At 35.8% G+C, this 23,852-nt stretch overlaps 1 protein-coding gene across 4 annotated transcripts in view; it reads left to right on the forward strand.

Annotated features, from left to right (window-relative positions):
- Positions 1-23,852, forward strand: part of PRKD1 (protein kinase D1) — a 149,716-nt gene that overhangs the window by 65,200 nt on the left and 60,664 nt on the right. For 3 of the 4 annotated variants that reach the window (XR_005934014.1, XM_029998885.2, XM_029998893.2), the window contains exon 2: positions 11,754-11,892. Coding sequence is in view for 3 of the 4 variants with exons in the window: in XM_029998885.2 (XP_029854745.1) it covers positions 11,754-11,892 (139 nt within the window). In the remaining variant the exon portion in view is untranslated. Of the gene's footprint in view, positions 1-9,685; positions 10,091-10,658; positions 10,734-11,753; positions 11,893-23,852 lie in introns of those variants that run through there. The other variant, XM_041128789.1, reaches the window with a different exon arrangement.

A 23,852-nucleotide genomic window follows, 5' to 3' on the forward strand; every position in this document is an offset into this window, starting at 1 on the left:
ATCTACGTGATAGAGAAGTCAGCTACACAAGTGTGTGTTGATTTGCACGGCACATGAACTTTGAGAATTTGTATGTGAAAAAATTATTTGAGTGTTTTCTCAATGTCTGAGTTATTGGACTTATTCTTTCTTTACATCCATTTGACTCTGCATCATCTTCATTGCATTGGAAGCTGTAATAGAATATTCACAAAATACTGAGGAAGTATCAGTAAAAAAGCTAACTCTTGGAGAAGATAAATTGTATTTAAGAGTCAGACCTTATTTTAAATTAAGGTATTCTTTACATGGTATTAGTGAAAATCAATTTCCAAGACATAATCAACATATATTTTTGGTAACTCATTACATGCAGTAATTCAGAATGAAGTATTTCCACAAAAGTCTTAATGAAAAATAAATCCAATCTTGTAATGGAAATGTAAAAAGCTATATTAGTGTCTTGTGGTAGCACAAATAGTTACACTAGTTATGCTGAAGTTCTCTTAGTTTGAGAGAGAAGTGTTATTTAAGATTTTTCATGTTTAATTGCATTGAGCTGTGTTGGGTTGACCCCAGCCAGCAGCCACTTGCTGGACTCAGTTCAGGAGCAATGAGAGGAAACTCCCCCCCCTGCACCCAGTCTGCAGATTATTTTAAAATCACTAAAGCAACATTACCGGGAATCAGGATCTACAAAGTCACCATGATTTTAGTGAAGTTTTCAATTGCAACCACATAAGTAAAATTTAACAACTTTTTTGAGCCATGTTTCTGGTGTGTCAGCTTTGCTTTCTGTTTGCTCTTGGGTAAAAGAGTCTAGATTTGAAAAAAATGCTGTGTAGTGTTGTTAAGATGCTTTTATTTTGATTGTCTGCTTATATCTTTTGCATCTTGCCCTGAACTGGGAGTTTTTAAAGTCTGCATATAAGCAGCTTGAGTAATGTGGTATATACGCGATATTTTTGGCAGTGAGCAATTTGAGTGACAGAAGGCAAGCCGACGCACAGTGGCAGAAGGCATAGGTAGCAAGAGAACGTGTTTCTTTAAAGATACTGTGCAAAGGAAGCAACTCCTTCCCTGAATGGCCACAGGGAACAACCTGTACTGAAAGAGGCTGACAAAAAGGTTGCTCAGAGGTCAGGCTCTCTCTAAAATAGCCACATTCCTATATTTCACCGTGGCCGTGTTTCATCTGTTTCACGGATATTTCTGTGAGGGAGCTCAGCTGTATTTTTCCCCTGTGATCATCATTGTTCCATAGACGGCAGCTGCAGAAAAAGTTGTAGTTTGATGCCAGTTCAAATCAGGGCGTGTGGGCAAAGTACTCTGTTCCTGATCTGAGAGAGATGAAGGAACCTGATTTGTGCAGCAAATCACTGCAGCGAACAGAATTAGCAAAATATTTGTACGCGCATATTTGTTATCTAAAATATTGTTTACATCATGAACAAGAATAAGTTTGCTCCTTCCTCACAGGCCACTTGGAAAAGGCTTGTTAACTTCTATGCTGAAGGTATCATGCTGTGCTTTATAGAACATGTAATTAATCAAGGATTGTAGTAAAAAAAGTAAAAAGAGGAATAAATACTGTAAATAGGGAATGACGCCACCCATATTAAAGTGTTAGTGAAGTAGTTTAACTGGTGTTAGGAATGTTCCAAATGCTGATGGTTCTCTGGAGTAGATATATCTACAAATAAATCTTTAAATAAACCAAAATGATAACAGAGGCTCAAGCACTGGCCCAAAATCATGTAAGCTTTTCAGTTGTTTAATTGTAGTACTTCCTGATAGTTTGGATTGTGCCAAATCACACTCTTTCAGGTGATGCTCAGACATGGTTTGGGTCCTAACATGTGTAAGGGACTGTTTAAAATAAGCAGTGGGAATGTCGTCTCCCTGTTTCTGGAGAAAGGTCAGCTGTATGACAGTGAGCCGTTTCCCTGCCACTTAGTCTCAGATCCAAAGAACGGTTCCTGGCTGGTTTAGTGCGTATAATCTTAGAAACTTCTCTGTTTCACTTAGCGATTAGATCGGAAGCAAACTTACCAATACTTTTTTGGGAACACAAAGGCAAAAAGGGAGCAAGGGCCTATACTGCTGTTCCCATTCCCTGCTTTAACCTTTGTAAACCTGGCTCCTTGCTGCTCTCCTCAAGGCTCACAAGACCTCAAGGTCTGTCTGATGCTTCTGTTCTACATGTATTTTCTTTGCTCTGGTCATCTCTCTTCCTAACCTTTCAAGGTTTTTTCTGTTGCTTCTTTACCTTTCCAGTGAAAGATCTTTGTTCATCGATCATTTGTCTTCCTCTCTATACCTGTGAGAAATGGGCTTGACCTAAGCCTGTCTTGGGTAGTGCTGCAGTGCAGACAGTATCAAGATGGTTAGTACTACTACTTATATTTTCTGATACTTACTTTTCTTTCCTCTACAACCAAAAGCTGATTGCCAGGGGAAAAGAAACAAGAAAGAAGGGAACAAAGGAAAGGAAATAGGCAGGTTTGCCTATTCTTGCTGTTTGGCTGCCTGGCAAGTGCAAAGGCAATCTAGAGAGAGTCACAATTTCTGCGATGTCTTAAGCACAGCACGAAACATCCTGGAATGAGGTGGAGATACCACTGCTGCTGGAGCAGGCACTAGCTCCTGCTCTTCCTCAGACGTTACTGTATAAATTCTGTGTAGCTATAGTGAGCACTTCTATTTAAACGCCAGAGTTTGTGTTAGTTTGCAGTAACTGTAGTGGTGCATGTGAAGAAAGCCTTTGAATCCTAACTGATTTTTTTTTTTTTACAATAAATCCGTGAAGTCTTGTGGTATTTTCTTTATGCATAAAGGAAAGACTAATATTTTCATGATAGCTTTGCGCTTGGTAAATAGAGCCTTTTAAAAATCTCTTGAGTTTTGCAAGTGAGTTAACAGTGACTGCCACAATTAAATGAGAATTTAGGCAGTCCTCTTGGCCAAAAATTCTCTGCTTTTCAGTATCATGAATTTGCTGTGTTGTAACCTCTGTAGAGAAAGGAAATCCTGACTTCTAAAAATAAAATGCATTGTTTTTTTTAAGAACGTAAAAGAAGAATGTTTCATCTTGGTTAATATGATTGTTTAAAAATTTTTGTATGTTTATATCTTTATTTTAAAACAGTTGTATCAATGTAAGATTATTTATTAATTTATTTATTTCCTTTTAAACGACTTAGGGTTAGGTCAACAGCTTGTTTAGGTTAGGTCAACCTAACTTGTGTTCCAGCAAGTTAAGTTAGGTCAACAAATACTCAGCATGACTCAACTTCTCCACACGCTATAAAGATATTGTTTAGCCCACAGTCCTTATGTGTGCTGGATCATTATCTTTGTGCTGTGAAAGACTTCCAGGTTTTATCAAGGTTCTTGGTGCTGTTACGGTAATCACTAAGGACTTCTCTTAAGAGGAAGGCTTGCAAAAATCTAACTAATGTAGAAGGAAAAAATAGCTACTCTTTAGAAGGAAAAAATAGTTATCATGAAAAGATATGTAGTTCAATTTAATGTTAAGAAAAAAGTTAATGAGGACTGAAAAAGTTTAAAAGACAACTCTCATTACTTCCTAGAATAAAGCAACAGAAACTATCCCTTACAGGAAATGTGCAAAATTGTAGTAATAGACAAAAAGACAGAAACAAGAAGAGGATTTTTGTTTTCTTTTGCACCTTTAGCACTGAGAACCTATCTGCCTGTTTTATTACAAAAATGTGACAATTTTAGTATGTTGTATGAAGTATTTTTGCAAAATGACCACAGCAACACACTTTTCTGGCTATTGGATTACATTAGTAATTACACTGAAACCAGCATCAATATTTAGAGTACGTGTTTTCCAGCTCTTCCAGATAAAGTTCTTTATGGGGAAGAAATTTATTTCTCATCGGTTTTTCATTTGAGGTATCTACAGTGCTAATCTTCCAAATGCATAATTATTAAAGCAAACTGGTGAGAGAGTTGTCTCACCTTAGACAGACTCACCTTTCCTTTTAGTTAATTTCTATTGGAAATTATGCTTTACTACAGAAAAAGGAAGGCTGAATAGGTTCTTTATTCAAATAACTATTTATATGATTAATTATTATTAATTAATGAAAGCTTCCCAGTTCAGATTGGCAATATGCTAATATTTAGATATATCAGATCTTTTAAAGTTCTGTTTCTTTAATAATAAAACCGTTTGATTGTCACAGTAATTGGATAGAGTTTTTAAATATCACCAAGTTTTTTTCAGCAGTTTGGTTTTGATCCTTGTATTGAGAACACTCGTTAATAAGACAGCACAATCATGGACGTATGTAGTTCAGCTTGTGTCTGCATGTGGATGGAGGTATGCCATTGAAACTATTGACTGATAAAATGGATAATGGATTAAATGAATTACTGAATACTTGTAATTAGAGTTTCTAGTTACTGAAATTTAATATGAGTCTGCAATTTTTTTGTAGTATCACTTGAAGACAAACCCAGAATTTGCATAATCATTTGGCTTCTGTACAGTTAGTGGTGAAATATTTTGGTGAATTTTCTTGAGATGTTTACAGTTGCTAAGGTTAAAAACACTTAAATGATTGCTTCGGCTTTGGTATCTGCTGAGGAAAGGTTAGTGCCGAGCCTCCTTTTGCCCTGTGTTTTATGGATAGTCTGCTGCCATTGTACCCACAAGCTGGGCAATACCAAATTATTATTTGAGATCCATTTTTTTTCACCTGAAAAAGCAATTTAAATTTTTTTTTAAGTCTTATGGGTAGGTAACAGTTACGTGATATTTTCAGGAAATGAAAGAAGCACACAACTTCAGTCTGCTTACGGGTGACTTCAAATGCTAGTAGTTTCCTGTTTTTTACCATAAAAGCTGCTGCAATATCCTATAAAACATGTTTTACATGAATGTTTAGGTAGCAGTCTTTTAAGGCTCAATGTTTGGAATAAAAGCCTGTTATGCTTTTCCCAAATAATACACTTTTATTGTGGTAACATTACAGTACATGTAAGGAGAAACTATTGGCATAATATGAGACAAGCATTGTTGAAAAGGCAAGAGTGGGAATGCTGAAAACTGACATTTAGGACTTTGTTGCTGAAATTTTTAAAAGTAAACCTTAGGGTAATCACACCTCTTGAGAGGTATGTATATGCATTTTATTTCTTGTGGAGATGTAACTGATACTAGAGTAGTATTCACAGTCTGTGAACGATCACTGCATCTACATTCAGTAAATATTAATAGTTTAAAAGCTAATAAACTAAAAAATTTAAATCACTGTTATCCAACAGTAAACATTCAGAATTTTATTCAGAATTGTAATACATTTGCAATCACTGCAAGCAATAGTCATGAACACTATCCTGTTAATAGAATATTTCATTTTCCTTTATGAAGTGGACAAGTAAGAAATAACTTGCAGCTTGGTCCAGAAACATAATCTTGCTAAAACTTCAAACAGTCCCCCTCTGGATCCATGAACGCTGGTTTTTAAATGGAGATGATCTCTAAATTACAAGTTTTCCTCATCAAGTTGTCTGAATTTGACTTTACTATGACATAATTGTTTGTCTACATGAATGCTATTTTACACTAAAGACTGAAAGCTTTTTATCCTGCAAAATTTTATGTGTGTGCTTTGTAAATAGTTACACTGATCACTGATAGTCAAATTGTAAGTCAATTCAGTGCAGCCCTAGAAAGGGCACAGAATCCAGATCTTCCTTGAAGTTTTGAGTCTGGTAAACAGTCAGTTTATTTACTGCCAGAATTTTGTTTCTTCATGGGAGTGATTAATTTTTTAAAAATGTCATTGGCAGTATGATGAAAAATAGTACATTGTATTTCCTTTCTTGCAGAAGACCATGTTATAAATTAGATAATAGTTTGCTTTGAGAGTAGTAGTTGTTTATATGTGGTATAGCTTTTACAATAGTTTTCCCGTAGCGTACTATGAAATCCCTCTGGTACATTACAGGCTGCTTACCAGTAATATAGAATGAGGGAGTGATACAGCTCTTCCACTGTAAGTCTATTGCACTAATATAATAATGAATGGCATCTACACAGCAAGGCTGGACAACATTAACTGCTCTTACAGCAAAGCTAATACTTGTACATATTCTTAGGATAGTTTCTATTTTAATTTTTAAAAAAATTTTTTTGTATTAAATCACCGTTGATTTAGTAAATTAATGAACAAAACCTGTGGACGTATAATACGGTTTACTCTATGATAATGACAGTTTTATTGAAAACAGTCATGCTAAGGTTACCTTTTTTTTGTTTGTTTTTTTGACCTAATATCACTGTGGATAGGCATAAGCAAGATTTAACATTGCTTGCGGACAGGGAGAGTTGTACTTAATAAATAAGTAAATAAATAATATAAGAATTAGTAATACACATTTAGCCATTTATTTTGTCCCCATTTATTCTAGATAGTAATTTTTTCAGCATCATAATCATTAAGTCATATGAGGTTATCTACTTTATCCTTCTATGCTAACATCGAGAGATCAGCAGTCAGATTCCTGACATTTGTTTGATTTGTTCTGGTAGAAAACCCTCTAGTAATAGACATTCCCTTTCTTAAGAAAACAGTAAGATTTTTTAGAAATTCTTATCCTTGCAAAACCTTCCTTGTCTACAGTCTAATTCCCTGTATTGTATACGTTCCAGTGTTTTAGATTTGCTAATCCTTAATGTTCCATGCAGAGGAGAAACAGATTATTCCATTCCTATCAGCACCAGTTGTTTATGTATTTAAAGACCGTAATGATTTATGCCCAGCTCTCAGACTGGGACTGCATGTGTCTAGGCTAAAGAACCTTCCTTTTTATGGAGGATATATCTAATATGATGTATCTTCCTAGTGGTTTTACACATCTTTCATAAATTGACCTTAAGTAGCAAAGTTGAAAGGTCAAGTTTGGAAAATAGAAATACGGCTCTGAAAAGGATTCACATTGCACATTGGATATTCTCTTCAATAGTAATTGCATTCCTTCTTATTTGTATTTTCTTTTGGTTGGTTTTTTTTGGAAGTGGTTTTATTAAAAAATACCATCAGCTTTTCCAGAACTCAGTGTCTATGGTGAACCAGACTTTCAACTTATCTTCAGGTGTGCTGAACCTTTCATTCATAGACTGAGTATATTTTGTAGTTTTAAGTGTCTTAGAAACATGCTGTCCACTATTTCTTCTTTTTACACTGGAAAATATGTAATAAATAACAACATCAAGACTGGGGATAGACTTATATTAATACAGAAATTTTGCTAACGTGCAAATCTGGAACCCAAATAGTTTGTAAGTGATACAAATTATGTTAGAGAGCTAATCTTTCTCTCTATTGAAAAAAGGGGAGGGGGACACACACTTGAAATACACAATTAAACTGTGGCAGTTTTACAAGTTATTACACTGTGAAGGTCATTTATCCTGTTCCACTTGTAGACTAAGGCACCTGAGATTAAACCACACTGAAAGCGGTTTAGGAAGATGCATTTTATTTCACACTTGGAATAGACAACTGATGTGTATATGGACAGTTGTGATATCTTAATGACTACTGATGACTTGTTAAGCATCCAGAAATAGATCCTTTTCCAAACCCCATGCAAACAATTTTCCACTCTCCTAATTCTTACAGAAATATTGTATTTCCTCATTATAGAAATTACAATGACTGTTTTACTCCTGGTAATTCCACTTTAAGCAGCTATTATACCAAAACAAGGGCTTTTATTAGTGTTGAGAATTTAGATCCAATATAGTTGGGTTTAGTTAGCTTGGCTTTAGGTAGCTTTTAGGTATCTTGACATATATGCATTTCCTATTTTACCCTGTATTTGGCAAAAATAAAAGCTATTTATAGTGTTGTAGTACCAAGCAACGTGGCTGCTTTTTGTTTACTTTTGTTCGTGCATATCAACATTATTGTTGGCAGGAATAAGCTTAGCTGAGGGAGTATTTTTGTCACTGTTGCAACAGTTGGTCCTTACACAATGTTTTATTTGGAGAATCGCACCATCAAAATGGCTTTCATGGCATGAGATTAGTTTATCTGAGAAAAACTAACTCGAACCCAGAAGATAATTCTTGTATGTAATTTATGAAAAAATGTTGTGATTGAATTCTTTTTTCTCTACAGAATATAATAAATGATACCTCAAAACACATGTATTTATACATATACATATATAATACATGTAATATAGCAAATGCTTTTATAGGTAGAAAAAATAGAGCTAATTTGAAAGAACAAATTGAATGGGAATATAAAGAGAGAACAAACAATTTAAGTCATAATGAGCTTAGAGGGAAATGCCTGTACTATCACTGAAATCCAGTGAAATGAGAAAATTCTTTCAGTGTTTGAAAAGGATCAACCATGCCCATTTTGAAAGATAGTTTTAATTTTTTCACTGCTTGTGTAAAAGAAAATTCTCACTCTTAACGGCATGCCATCAGGCTTGTATACTGTAGCAAGTTAGGAATCTGTTTAATTAAAATTACAATCCCACCGGGATTGCTTTCTTATGCAGGTTCTAAATTTAAAGCATTTAGGAGAAGAGTGAATCTGCCCGCTGCCAGCTCAAGTGCTGGAGAGAGGGAAGAAGAGCTACTCCAGCCACGGAGCACCGTGATACACGCATCTGAGTGGCTCCAGCAGGCTTTTGGGTTCAGCTCAGTGCTGCTAGGTCAGATGTTGAATGGCTCTATAAGACAGGTGTCTGTTAGTGCCTTTGTCACCTGCTTTTCTATTACCTAGGCTACGCTAGCACCTGTATGGATGAAGAGAGTAATTGCAGTTCAGATTACATCTCCTCTCAAAAGCTTTGATTCACTCCTGTTTACACTTAATGTAAAGCAAATTTCTTTAAAAGCTGGAGTATCTATTTCACATCTAAGCCATGAATTTAGTTCATTCTTGAACTAGAAAAATGCTTTTGGCACTAGGTTGAATAATTTATTATTTTAATGAAATTCGGAAACGATACCTTGACAATTAAGGTCCTTCAACATTATTTGGCTTATTCTTACAGTTTTAATCCTTAATATTTACTGCATCTTAAGTATGTGATACTTGAAATATTTCATCTTCACATTTGGAACTGTGGGAGAAAATGCTATTTAGGTTATGCTGTCTTTATGCAAGATTAAGAATATTCCATGTAAGAGAACTTTTTTTTAGGATTTTTGCACTGTTTCTCAGAAATTCCTCCCTTAGGTGAAAATTACTGTTGTTACTATATTTAGGAGTTGATTTCAATTACGCTGAACTTTAGGTCTCTTCTACCCCTTCTCCTTTAGTTAAGATGATAGAGGATATTACTTTAGCATTAAAATACAGCTATAGAGTAACAGGAAGACAGAAGGATGCAAAGATTTACGTTCTTGCATAATGAAGATTGGTTTTGTCTAAATTTTCTTTCCAAAACTCTGCCATTTTACCTTCCTGGTAAACTTTTAAAATAATTTAAAGTTAATGTAGTGCCTTAATTACATCTTTTTTGGTAATTGAATAAGAATTGAATGCTTTTGATGTGTAAGCACCAATAATAATGCCTGTGTACAGTCAAGAATGGTTCCTGGCTTCCCAGGAAAAGGCACTTTTCTAAGGAGAGTATGAAGCAAGTAGAAGGTGCCTGCACAGTGGAATCATCCAAATATGGCAGCATTTCATTACTTCACTGGTTATTTCAAAATATGACTTTTGGCTGGCTAACAACTCCAGAAGAAGTGTGGCCTATATGACAGGTTTTATTTTAAATAAACAAAAATTCAGTATGCATCTTTCCTAATTTTATTCCACCTGGTGTTTCTTCTGTAACTTTTGAATGTGGTAATGCATATCTTTTACAGAACCAGGTTATTCAGTGCTCATTATTTTACAGAGAAATATGAAAATAGAGAATACTTGTTCGCTCTTCTTGACAAGACTAAAACCATGCATAATGTTTTCAGAAGGCAACAGACCACACTTTTAGAGAGCAAGTTTTTGGTCCACATAGAGGTGGTAATCATCAGTGAGAAATACTTTGGAAATGTGAATTGAACATGGCATAGTAAGCCATTTTCAGCTTTATGAACATGGTAAAGTATACCTTGCTGTTACTGTGACTATTCATTCAACTGAGGTTGTGAATATGAATGGTTAACTGATTACTAGGAAAGTTTTACAAATACGGATCTTTTTTAATGTATGTGATTGTAATGCCTGTTTAGAAATACATGTGTTGATGTTGTTGCCAACCTTCTCAAAGTTTGGCAATAGATTGCCAACTCTTTCAGTTCATAATTAGTGGATGATAAAGGTGCTCAAGGAAATGGCCTTAAAATAGTATCTCATATCATATAAATAAGCGATCTATCTAGGATTTTTAATGTGGTGCACAGTGCACATGAACAAAAATTCTGCATCTTTAAACACATGCACTATAGCAGAATTTTGCAGATCTTCTGTGAGAATGTTTTATGTTTCAGAGTCTGGAAATTGTTCAGTATAAAACCTGTATGAATAGCTATGTACAGCAACTTCTTTTTCAGGCAGGTAATGTGTCCAGCCAAGAATTAGCAGTGGATTGGTAGTTGTGGTATATTCTGGAATAAGACAGACAAAACTCAAACCAGGCATCTGACCATTTTGTCTCTCTCCTTTCAGTGCATGCTTTAAAGCTTAAAAAAGCACATAACTTTCTTGGGATACTTGAATAATTTGAAAAGTTTCCAGTAATCAGTAATGCATATATTGTTTTAAAGTACTTGCTGTTAGGTCCCTTCTATTCTGCATTCTCTTCAAAGTAATTATAACCTCAAAACCTGCCAGTTTATCTCTCGAGCTATGCTTATTATTGTGTTTCTTCCATTCCATGTTGATAAAACTCCCAAATAATACATGGAGTAGTTCAGTGATGTAAAATTGAATTGAATCTTTTGTATCAGAAAAAGGGTTTCTTGGCTGTGTTTTCAAAACAAAATCTTAGTTCTTTAAGATGGGATCATGAAAAAAATTAACTCATTTTTGTGCTGCAGAAAAAAAAAAGGAAAAAAAGGTGCTTAGATAATAATCTCAAGTTTAGTTTATAACCTCTGAGATTTTTAAAATCTTTTTTAGTTTCAACAGGTTTTAATCTGGTTTCAAACTCCAGCTTCTTTGCATCGAAATAAATGACTATGGTTAAGTTTGGAAACATTGTTTTATGTGTCTAGTAACTTAAGGTAGTACTATGTGTCTAGTAACGTCGGTCTCAAGAAATAGGTATTTCCTAATGAGCAATCATTTAGGCATTGCATCTTAGGCAGAGCTCAAAAACATTTCTTCCACCTTCAAGGCATCTTTTTGGCAGTAATCTGGGGAGAAATCATTGAATCATGGAATAATATAGACTGAAAGGGAGCTCCGTAGGTCATCAAGTCCAAACACCTGCTCCAGGAAGGTCTAATTAGATCACCTTGCTCAGGAACTTGTCTTTGAAAGGTTATCGGTGGCTAAGGGATGCACTTATTTCTCTCTCATTTGCTAGTGGATGCCACATTGTTCAGAGGAAGAGAAAGGCAAATGAGCTTACTTGCTCGGGGGAAAAGCCATTTTCAGAGTATAGTAATAAATATTGTCATATATGAAAAAATATATATCCTGTTTGGTACTAGTCTGAGAAATGGTCTAGACTGCCCTAAAAATTTAATTATATATTAATTGTATTTTACAGTTATGTATTTTACAGTGTAGTAAATTCTCACGGGTTTGTATTTGCAGTTTCCCGAATGTGGTTTCTACGGAATGTATGACAAAATTCTGCTCTTCCGCCATGACCCTACCTCTGAAAACATTCTCCAGTTGGTGAAAACAGCTGCAGATATCCAAGAAGGAGACCTAGTTGAAGTTGTCTTGTCAGGTAACTAAAAACCAATAAAAATTACTGTTATGCTCGCAGCTGAAAACATCCACAGTATTTTTGTCCCAGTTAGGATTCAAGAAAAAGGAAATTTTGTTTGTGTGGACTTTCACCTACGCTGGGTCAAAATCTTTCATAGATGTATATAGGCATATTATGCCTATTAATTCTTTTTTTTCTATTGCACTGTATGCTTTTTAACAACCTTATTTTGTCCATATTGCTAGTTAAGCAATGGGTTAATTTTAATGAGCAATATAAAATATACATATTCTACATTTTTAGAGGAAAAAATCATCCTGTGTGGCAGCACAACCCTTTTCAAAGTAGTACAGTAGAAACAAAACGTAACAGGTAACAACAAAATACAACAGATATTTTAACCTGTGCTTAATCAACAGAGTAGCTTGAAAATTAGAATTGGTCTTCACGTATCTTGCATGAAGTATCCACAGTTTAATGTTTAATATTGGATAGAGTGTACATTTTTCTATTAGTTGATTCAGTCAGTTCATAATCAACTGTGGAGGACTTGTCAAGGCCATTCTTGTAACAGTGACCTGGCTCCTTTTAAAGTAAGGATTTTTGGCTTTTACCTTATATGAAGTGCCATGAAAATGTCCACTGGAAATAAAGTAACTGCTTTTTCAAAGCCATACATAACAATGCCTGCCAGGACTGCTCTGACTCCTTACATGATTTATTTTTTAAATTAGGAAAGGAAGGGAAGAGGAAAAGTTAATTTCTAGGTGGGGAAGCAAATGAAATTATAGAAATATATATTATTTATGGATGGCTGTCAAAGAGGAGTGCTGAATGCTTCTTGTACAGGACTATTTGATTGTGTGACAGGTATAAATGGTGGTATGTAAGGTGAAAAGGTGGAACAAAAGAAAATAAATATTTAGAGCCTAGGAAATACAAAAGTCAGAGGAGACAAGTTGTAAGTCCATGCAAAGCCAGAGAATGAAAGTTATAGTCTGAAGGTGACTAGCAGGTGAAGGGATGTAAGAAGAGATGTAGTATGAGTGAATCATGAGGTGAAAGGCCAAACTTTGGAGACAGTGAAATGACAAATGGATTTAAGGAGCATGTTTGGCCAGCAGAGTGGCCATAAAGAGTGGATTACTCTAATTTAAGTAGGAAATAAGCACAAATTATGTGACTGGAATGTAGAAGAAGTCTGGGGATGCTGTTAGGTGTCAATAGGAGTTGTCAAAAACTTTGATGTAAGAATTGATGAGGTATGTGACTAGGAATGGTGCAAAGTTTACAAGGGTATGCAGTAGAGTGAATGCTGGAATTGTAAAGGTGTAAAGGTGGTATTTGATGAAAAAAAACTTAGAAGATGGCTGAAGGGCTTTATTTTTGCAGTTGGAACATGCAGTTAGAGCATCTGAAAAGATGGTTAGAAATAGGGAGACACCTGTGTCTTATAAAAGTAGAAATTAAATCTATGTAAGACTGTAAGATAGTGAAGAGAAAGCTAAAGTCCTAATGGATGCTGAAAAGAGTGGAGGTAAGAGTTAGGTCACATAATCTAAGCCAACTGAGCTTTTAAATATAGTTTCTTGTATAGGACCCTATTCCATAGTCTTTGATTAGAATAGGAAGAAGTACAATAAAGAATAATGCAAGTCATTCCTGTAAGTTATCATTCATCTTTTCCATATCGGGAAACAAATTTTTCCCTTTTGAAAAGATACCAGTAATCTCTATTTCGTATTTCCCACAGAAAATTATTACTCCAGATCAGTAAATCAGATGCAGTGGAAAAAAAATCAGCAAGGAATTTAGTGCTTTATTTGGTGTATTGTTTATATGCTTTTGAAATGGAGACCACATATCTTCCAGTTTGCAAAAATTAGACAAGTAGCTGTTTGAATCTTCGAGAGCAGCACTTCATGCAGTACTTGCAAGTGATAAAGGAGAACTGTACTGTTTAAAAGCATTAGGGGATTTATGGTTTTATTTTTTAGGTGAAGCGTCTCTCCACAAAAGTGGTCAAGTATAAGCAACTCTGCAATATTTAGAGGAAGGCTATTAAATCAGCACTGTGTGAAAGTGTGGGTGGTACCTACAATTGCCCAAGATCCGTATATTTTTTCCTCTCACCCTGCAGCTTAAAGTATACGTTGCTGGCCGAAGGTCTGGAATTTTTAATGTCACAAAAAACTGTTGTACTGTGTTCTAGTAACCAAATTTTAGCTAAAGGTAAATCCCCAAAGTGCACTATTATACACTTCCTAATAATTCTGTTAAACAGTTGTTGACAGTATTGATCAGCTGTATCATTTTATCTGGCTTTATTTATGATGAACTCATGAAAGAAATTTATCTTTGTTTATTACCTTCTTGTTACTGATTTACCTCACTTCTGTGATGGACTATTGCCTTTCTGCAATTCACTGACTATCAACTGTATCAAAAGTTGTGCAACTGTAGCAGTGTGTCATGATGGGTTAAAAAAGAAAAAGAAAATAGAGAATTTAGGGGATCCAAATCTTTTTGAAGGTAATTGTAATGGAGGAAATTCATAGATTAAGAAAATTGTTGTATCTTGAATAAATTTACAATGCAAACCACATGTGTAAGTTTATGATGTATTGAGAACTAAGTATATTATAATTTTTTGCATGCTGTTTCATAGTTTTACAGGAAATAGGGTGTGATCATACCTGCATAGCTGTAGCATTTCTGAATCTTTAATTCTTGATTTCGTTAACTTGTTTTCACTGAAAGTCATCAGTAGTTCTAATACCTGAGAATAGTTCTTGTTTCAGTTTTATCATCCTATTAGCAGTAGTTAGTGATAGAATTAGTTTCTTTCTGTCTCTTTGTTTTGTTTGTTTCATTTGGGTTTTTTTGTGTCCTGTCTGCCATCTCCTCCCCTCTTCTCCCCACTCCCAGTGTATCTAAAGCTACTTCTGGAAGATAAAAGATAAATACTACTATCTCTCTGAGCAACTACCAGTCCAGTGCTAAAAGCTGTTTCACATGATTTTGAAAGTGCCTAATTGTTGTGATTTAACCCCAGCCAGCTACTAAGCACCATGCAGCTGCTTGCTCACTCCCCACCACCCAGTGGGATGGGGGAGAGAATCAGAAAAAAATAAAACTCGTGGGTTGAGATAAAGACGGTTTAATAGGGCAGAAAGGAAGAAAATAATAGTAATAATAATAATAATAATAATGAATTGGAATATACAAAACAAGTAAACTATGCAGTCGAGTTTCCTGTATTTGGGGAAATTGCAGGGGTCAGCACACCCAGACTGCAGAGAATGAGCCTCCAGGTGTGCTGGCCCCTGAGATTTCCCCAAATGTGCAAAACTCGACTACATAGTTTTAAGTGATGCACAATGCAATTGCTCACCACCTGCTGACCCATGCCCAGTTAGTTCCCAAGCAGCAATCTGTGTCCCCCGCCACAGGCCAACTCCCCCCAGTTTATATACTGGGCATGACGTCACATGGTATGGAATACCCCGTTGGCCACTTGGGTCAGCTGCTCTGGCTGTGTCCCCTCCCAACTTTTTGTGCCCCTCCAGCCTTCTTGCTGGCTGGGCATGAGAAACTGAAAAATCCTTGACTTTAGACTAAACATTACTTAGCAACAACTGAAAACATCAGTGTGTTATCAACATTCTTCTCATACTGAACCCAAAACATAACACTATACCAGCTGCTAGAGAGAAAATTAACTCTATCCCAGCCGAAACCAGGACACTAATTTATGTAATCTTAACTACAGCCATCACTCATGTCCTCGCTAAAATGAAGTGTCTTTTTTTGCTTACAAGTCAGGGTTGAGGGATCTTAAGACTCTTCCTGCAAGGTATGCTGGTTTCTTAATTCCATATGGCCCAAAGACTATGATTTTGTTTCCGTGGTTTTATTGAACAATTGAAGTAATCATTTTTCTCCTCTCTGCCAAAAGATTTCAAATTCTTTCTTGGGCCTTTCCTTCCTTAGCAATGAAAAATTGTTATCTAGTTCTTATGCAAATAAATGTGTATTTATAGTATCTTATATTAGCAAAGCTGACAAAGTATTCTTTGTAAAAGCACTTATTTTTAAACTAGCTTCAGAGGCAATAGATTTAGAACAGTACAGAGTACTTTAAAAAATTATGCCCTAAGTAATGATAGTGCTATCAAATAATCAAGTTCACACAATGTTTATCCAATATGTTTGATGGTGTATACCAGAAATGTATTCTGACCCTGTGCAAAAGATGGCAAATTATTATTTTTAGATTAGATTATTATTTAGGTTAAGTCCATGTCTCTTTTGGACTAGAGAGGCCAGAGCTGGACACAGTACAGAACTGGACGCTGCAGAGTGCTCAAGAGTGGCTGTGCAATGACATTGGTCAGCGGTTATAGGCGCAACCTGTCAGTCCCCATGGATTTATGTATGTCCAGTTTGCTTAAATGTTCCTTAATCTGATTCTTCTTTGCTGAGGGTAAGTCTTCCTTGCTCCAGACTTTCCTTCTGGTCTCAGGGATCTGAGATTCCTGAAGGCTAGTCTTGCTAGTAAAGACTGAGGCAAAGGCGGCATTGAGTACGTTGGCCTTTTCCCTAGGTTGCCTGTCCCCTTCAGCAACAGGACCACATTTTCCCTCGTCTTCCTCTTGCTGCTTTAGTTAAGAAGGTCAAGCTTACTGTTCCTTCGTATTTAATCAAATGGTATTCTCTCTTAATCTTGTGGAAATCATCATAGCACAATATGGTGAAATGGGACTGAAAAGAGATTACAAGCATGCACCTCAGATGCTTCAAGTAGGTCTGTGTTGTAACACGTATAAATATCAGTTCTCCTTGTTCATTGTTCTTTACCTTCTCTTTTCTTGCCCATTGCCTGAGTTCTTGTGGGAGTCAGTGCTCTGCTCTTGAACTATTCTTTGGTGGGCATGCCCACATGAGTAAGAAAGCTGATTTAGGTAGGGTATTAGTTATGTCTTTCACTCCTGTTAAGCTTTAAGAAACAAAACTGAGAAAGAGAATTAATAACAGTTTTTCAGCATTTTCATTCAAAAAATTGTTTTGGTAAGGATGATTTCAGTTAATCTTTATCAAGCCATCGGATCACCACAGGTGACCAAAATATACCTCTAGGTCCTCTGGCTACTAGTGACTTAATGTTCCAGTCTTTTTGTTACAAATAAAGACACTTCTTGACAAGAAGGGCTGTGGGTTTTTTTGAAGTTACTTATACCACTTTTTAGATTCTTTTACTTTATGCCTATCACTTAGGACAGTGATCCTTTAGGAATTTCAGAACATCACTATATAAAATGTTCTACAAGTTATTAGATCTTTGCATAAAAAAGGCATTTCTTGCACATGACCTAAACAGATGCCAAGGATTTTACAGCTGGTAGCAGTTTACAAATATTAGAAAGACCATTCAGATAGAATGAAGTAAGTAGTCATGAAACAATATTTAAAACTTTTAAAATATTTTAGTATCAGATTAAATAAATATTTAATAGCAGATCTAACAATCTAAGAGAAAATGTTTTCGTTTAAAATATAAGCACCTTGAATACTGATAATGGATGTAAGAAATTATTGCAATAGTACGTGCAATCAGAAAATTTTGTTTTCTCTTACTTTCTGACCTTTAGATCCTCAAGAAAAGTGTAATGCATTTTTGAACACTATTCTGTAAATCTAAATAGGTGTTTATTTTCAGATACACTGTCTTTTCTGGCATGTAAGATTGTAAGGTTCTTATATAATACAAACAAAACCTCAAAGAAAATTGTAGGATTTTTATGATTTTGTTATTTCAAGCAACAAATACATTAAAAGATTATCCAGATTTGAGCTTTGAAGGCAAACCAGTTCTATTGCTTATTACTTTACTAAGGTACTGGAAAAGAAAATGTGAGATGTCACAACTCTTCTTATAGACTAATAAACTTTATTTACAAATCCTCTTCCCTCTTTTTCTCCAAAAATGATAAGTGTTTTCTTTTGGTATTACTTTGATAATCCAAAAATTATATGGGGCTTCATGGAGAACCACTGCTTAAGTATCTAGTGCCTGTAGTTCTGAGTTGAGGACTTTTCTTCCCTCCCCAATTACAAGGGTATGATGTCAGCAAGAAATATCATTTCATTCCTCATACCTCTTCATGCAACTTGTCTTTGTAGTTTACACACACATAAATGCCTTTCTGCTAGTATGGGTGCATGTATGAGGTTTTAAAAGTGATGTACTTCATTGATGCAAGCTGCTTAGACCAATGGTTGTCATTTTTTTTAATAAAACACTGAAATCAGCTTTAAAAAAACCAACCAAACAAAAACGGTTGTTACCCCCCTAGCTATGCAAAGAGATCTTATTATGAAACCTTGACAACAACATGAGGTTTGTCAGAGGAGGAGTGGAGACCACTCAGTCATCATTTGGTGATGTCTCAAGGAGCTTAACAGCTGAAACCCAAGAAAAGGGGTGGGTCAGTTGTTTGCACCTTTTCAGTTGCATCGTCATACCAGATTCCTTAGCGTGGCTTCCTGAAGCTGGAATCCCAGCTTTCATCAGCTTGCACCTGCCTTCAATCTTCCTCCTGTCCTACTGCAGGAGTTTTCTGTCAAGAGTAATTGCTAAGACATGTTTTCTATATTGACATGCTGTAATACCAGCTCCTAAACACTACAGCAAGAGAAGTAAAAGATCAGCCACGCAGTACCTGTTCCAATATTATAGAATTGGGAATGGTTTCCTCCCCCAGTTGCACATGAACTTTAACATTGCAGAAATTGCTGTATTTAGTTAGACTCATCTGCTAACAATTCAGAGTTTTTAACTAGACAACACTGTGCTCAGAAGACTTACTTTCTCTAAACGCGAAGGACAGCAAATGAAACTTGTAATATGTCACGGCCTGACTGGTGATTATGCTATTACAAATGAAAGACTTCAGTCGGCTGTCTCAAGTTATACACAAAATTAAATATATTGTCTCCATAAACACTGAAGAGCATCAGTGTCCTCCCACAGATGAGCCTGAACTAAATGCAGCCATTCATTTCTGCAATGATAAAATCCCTGTGCCATGGAGGGGAGGAAAGTATTCCTAGTTCTGCAACACTGGAGAAGAGAAAGAACTATCTAAACAGTCTGTAATGTTCAGGGAAGTATTCAAACTAATGCAGGTGGGTTTGTACTGAAATATATTCAGACATAGTTTCAAATTATTTTAGACATTGGCAATAGTGCATCACAAATTACCTGAAGACGGGTTCTCTCTCCTTTTTAATATAAAAAGAAAAAAGTTACCCAAATACAGGGCTATAAGAATTTTTTTCATGATATTAATTTGGATATGCCTTGACAATTTATTTTGAAGAGAGGAAAAAACCCTCTGAAAACAGGAGAGATTGGCCTTGAGCACTACAGTGGATGTTATTGAACACTCGAGCAGTGGGAAGGACAAAAGGAATGCAATATAAGTTCAGATGCTTGTGTTGAACTGGTTGAAGTGTTTTATTTCTAGCCTACATTAAAAATATCTAAACAGAATATATATTCTGAAGTTTATATAAATTCAAGTTGTATTATGGCAATTATTTTTGAATGGCATGTCTGAAAGAGGCAGTAGAACACAGTGTTACTGCTGCAGCTTTGCTGCTGAAAACTGTACGCTGTGGGTAAACATCCCCTGAGGCGCTGATATCTGATGTCAAAAGCTGTACTGATCCACTGCATTCATTTTTTATTGCACATGTCAATACTGGTCAGGGTAGAGTAAGCTGAACTGTCAGTCCTGGTAGTATGGGGTTATACAATCAGTTCATATCCTAATACTGTGCATTTTCTAATTTTCATTGTAGTTTATTGATTACAAAGTCTTTTCTAAAGGCTGGACAACCTGTGATTATTTTTTTTTTTCTTATTGTACTTATGTCCTTGGCAGTTTAAGGACTAATAAATATGATCATCTTCTGGTTTAGAGCTTATATTACATGTTCTTGAAACATGAAAATTTATCTAGAAAAATTTATAGTTGAGAGGAGTTGCTCATTGTAGCTGAAGCACTGTAGTCCATTTTAGGGAAGAAAATTGTACCTGCGGTTGTCATACAATACAAGTGAAATAGTTTGTGGTAGAGCTAGAGGTTTCTGGTGAAACACAAGAAGTTTAATCAGCTCAGAATGCAGCACCTGCTCTGCTTTTATAGTCATAATGAACATTATTACTTGCATTTTGCATTGGTGCATTACGCAGTAGGATTTTAATGGAGTGCAAGAATCATCTAACTTGCTGAATAAATGTTGTGTGTCTGTCTGCTGACTGGTCCAGAGGAGATAAGCACAGGCTATTGCAGTCAGCCAGATGAATCATCGTTCAGTGCCAATGTAGATTCTGGCATTTTGGAAGTGAAAGGTCGGGCATTATTATGAGAGTGGAAGCAAAAAGGTATGTTGAGTTACAGATTCAGTCAGCTGCACATTAAAAGAGGAAAAGGGAACTTTCATTATGAACATTAGTAGCCCTCATACAGTTTTATTTTTACCTCTTACATTGTTTTCTTCCTTTTATTTTTTAAATATCTATTTTAACACTTTGTTGCAGTTGACTGTATGGGATTCTGATAGTGTTTGTATAGGAGATATGGGGACACTTCAGAAATGTATTAAAACCACAAATTTGGATGTTGAACCCAGTTGGTTTGTCAGGCTGCACTCCTGGGCGTTAATTGAACAGTATCACTAATACCGTTCTGTCAGTAATGGTTGGTTGCCATGTTGCTGTTTTCTTAGCTGTGCATTTTCTGTTTAATTTCTTCTTCAAAATATTAGAAAAGTTCATCTGGTCTCCCGATGGACAAAAGAGGAAAGTCCTTTACTAGTGCTTTGGAAGTCTCTGCTAATGTGTTTACTGAATCCAACATTTACTTAGTTAAATTGCATTTCAGACTGAAAAAGGATCTGAATCTTTGGAGAAACGATTTTATCACATTACATTTGTAGGAAGTATATTTTGATTGGAATACTCTAAAAAATTAGTAGGTAGCCCAAACCAGGAAGCAAGGTACAGAAGTTGCAGTCAAAGTTATAGTCAAAGATGGCTGTAAATGAGTAGTCAGTCATTCATAAACACTTAAAGGAAGAGAAACCAAAAGTTGCATCTTTGTAGGTCTCTCTCTCTAAAACGCGGTCTTAACTGTTTTGCTCAAGAAAAGGAAGTAAATTTATGTAAGGTGAGCTTAACTTGAAAAGTGAGTATGATTAAGTAGTATTCACTACAAGCTTCAACTGGACCTATGAAAAGGTAACTGTCTTGTTCCACTCATGAAATAAAGGATGCAAATGTGAATCACCAAAATAACGTAATATAAAATTCACAATAAATTTGAACAGAATGGAATATGCTAGCTCTGATAAACTCACTTGTTTAAGCTTAGCTCCTAGTTTTTGAAGCTGTTCGGTATTCTTTTGACTAGCCTTTAAAAATTATTTATTTCAAGTGCCATTTGTTAATGCTAATAAAGAGATATTAATGATTGAGAGGTACAGTCCTTCATACCCTTTCTTTCTGGAGAAGTTTAACGTTAAATTATTACATGAGATCTGGATTGTAGATGAGTTAACCTCCTTCTAAAATGAAGGATGTATTCAAGTTATTATTTCAAGCTGTTTGTAGATGCAACCAGCACCACTTCATCTGTGTATTTGTGACCTTTTTTGGATGAACTATATTTGCCGTTTTTTCCCTTAAATGGAAGCACAGAGTCTATAGAACAAGCTGACAAATGAGAATTGCTGTTGCTCTGTACTTCTATACTCCGACTCTTTTTGAGTTCTGTTTTTCAAGAACTTCAAGGAAACAATTACTTTAGATGCCTTCAGACTTATGTTCTTCCCAGCATAGTTTATGTCCTATGCTATACCTTGTTCTTGAAAGTTTATTAAAAACTGCTGTGTAAATTTGCCAAGTCTTTTCATGTTAGAGTAAAAAACAATTTTGTATTTACAGTTTTAATATGAGTTTGCTTATAAAAATTCTATCTGTTTTTACTGGGGCAAAATTACATTGGGATGTAAGAGATTTTTGCCCGCTTCTGGAAGGCAGCCAATGAAGCGTTAGCATCTTGTGTGAATTAGAGGAACGTACTTTCATCTGCTTGCTGTGAGCAGTTGTGCTCAACTTGGCAGTATTCCTGAAGCAAGAAAGTCAAATAGCAGCTATTTTACGTTCCCTTGCTGAGCTGCTGAGGGCAGGAATTGATCACTGCTTTTGTTAAGAAGCTGTTTCTGGTTTAGTATCACATAGATGGTACACCACCTGATCATTAGATGCAGACATTTTATTTGGATTCAGTACAGCTTATACTGTCTTGTATATGATAAAATATATTGAACTGAATAAAAGCTGTGGATAACTATACAATTACAGTAAATGCCATATATCAACATATAACTGGATTGTAATGTTAGTTTGACTGCCAGCTCCTTGAGATAAACTTTATGATGTTATATCTTTGAACACCATTTTATAGTACTTATATAGTTGGTCACAGTTTGCGATTTTGCTTCATTGTGATTGAAAGCATCCTTCTCTTGGTGTCTTCATAGCTATGATAACACATTCTTTTTCTGGTATCTTTGAGAAATACAACTATCTTTTCTCTATCCTAAGATATCTTTTACAGTTATTCTTTCTCTATGGCCTTTTAATCATCTCTAGCTGTCATCTTTTCTCTTATTTCTGTAGGAATCTCATTACTGGTTAGAGTGGATTGATTTTTGTATCCTTCACTGTTCATTAGCCTACATCGTTCTTGGATTATGAATTTCAGATAGATGAATTTGTGTTTGAAGTTCTTAGGACTAAAAGATTCTTTCCTTCTTTGTTTATGTTTTGCTTCATTGTCTTCAGCTTATAAGTGTTATAATTGTTACCTTCTGGATACAGAGTTCAAGATTTCTAGTTTTTCTGCATAAGCAGAATCTTTCAGAACTTCCCCTCTCGTCTTGCCTTACCATTCTTTTTCTGCTGCAGGAGAGAGTAGGTAAAAATAGGATGAAAAAAACAGATATCCTATCAACACCACTTCCTTACATTCTCTGGCTGCACCACTGACAGTATACACTGAGTAAAATGATACACAACAGGCAAATGTTAGTAGGGAAGCAGTTAATGTGTCAACTTTCCTTCTAGTGCTCTTACAGAAATACAGGCCATGCTAGTTATTCTTCCCTGGGTCTTTCTATAAGTTTTTAGTCATCATCAGAAAATCTAAAATAATTGCAAGATTTTGTGAACATGGATTGTAAGAAAGCAAGCAGTGTGTTTCTTCATAGGAACAAAATTACCTTTACGTTTTTAAGTAAGCATTTTGAACTCTAATAATTTCTCACTCGTGTCAAGGTTTTAGATGACATTTTTAAAACTTGTTTAGTTGGTAGCCTTCAGCAAGGCCTTTGACACTGTCTCTCACAGCATACTCCTTGAGAAGCTGGCGTCTCATGGCTTGGACAAGTGTACTCTTCGCTGGGTGAAAAACTGGCTGGATGGACAAGCCCAGAGGGTTGTGGTGGATGGGGTGAAATCCAGTTGGAGGCAGGTCACAAGTGGTGTTCCCTGGGGCTTGGTGTTGGGCCTTATTCTGTTTAATATCTTTATCGATGATTTGTATGAGGGGATTGAGTGCACCCTCAGCAAGTTTGCAGATGACACCAAGTTGGGAGGCAGGGTCGATCTGCTTGAGGGTAGGGAGGTTCTACAGAGAGATCTGGACAGGCTGGATCAATGGGCTGAGGCCAACTGTATAAGGTTCAACAAGGCCAAGTGCCGGGTCCTGCACTTCGGTCACAGCAACCCCATGCAGCGCTGCAGGCTTGGGGAAAAGTGGCTGGAAAGCTGCCTGGTGGAAAAGGACCTGGGTGTGCTGGTTGACAGCCGGCTGAATATGAGCCAGCAGTGTGCCCAGGTGGCCAAG

This window comes from Aquila chrysaetos, chromosome 2, assembly GCF_900496995.4.
Source record: "Aquila chrysaetos chrysaetos chromosome 2, bAquChr1.4, whole genome shotgun sequence".
In the NCBI taxonomy this organism is placed as follows: domain Eukaryota; kingdom Metazoa; phylum Chordata; class Aves; order Accipitriformes; family Accipitridae; genus Aquila; species Aquila chrysaetos.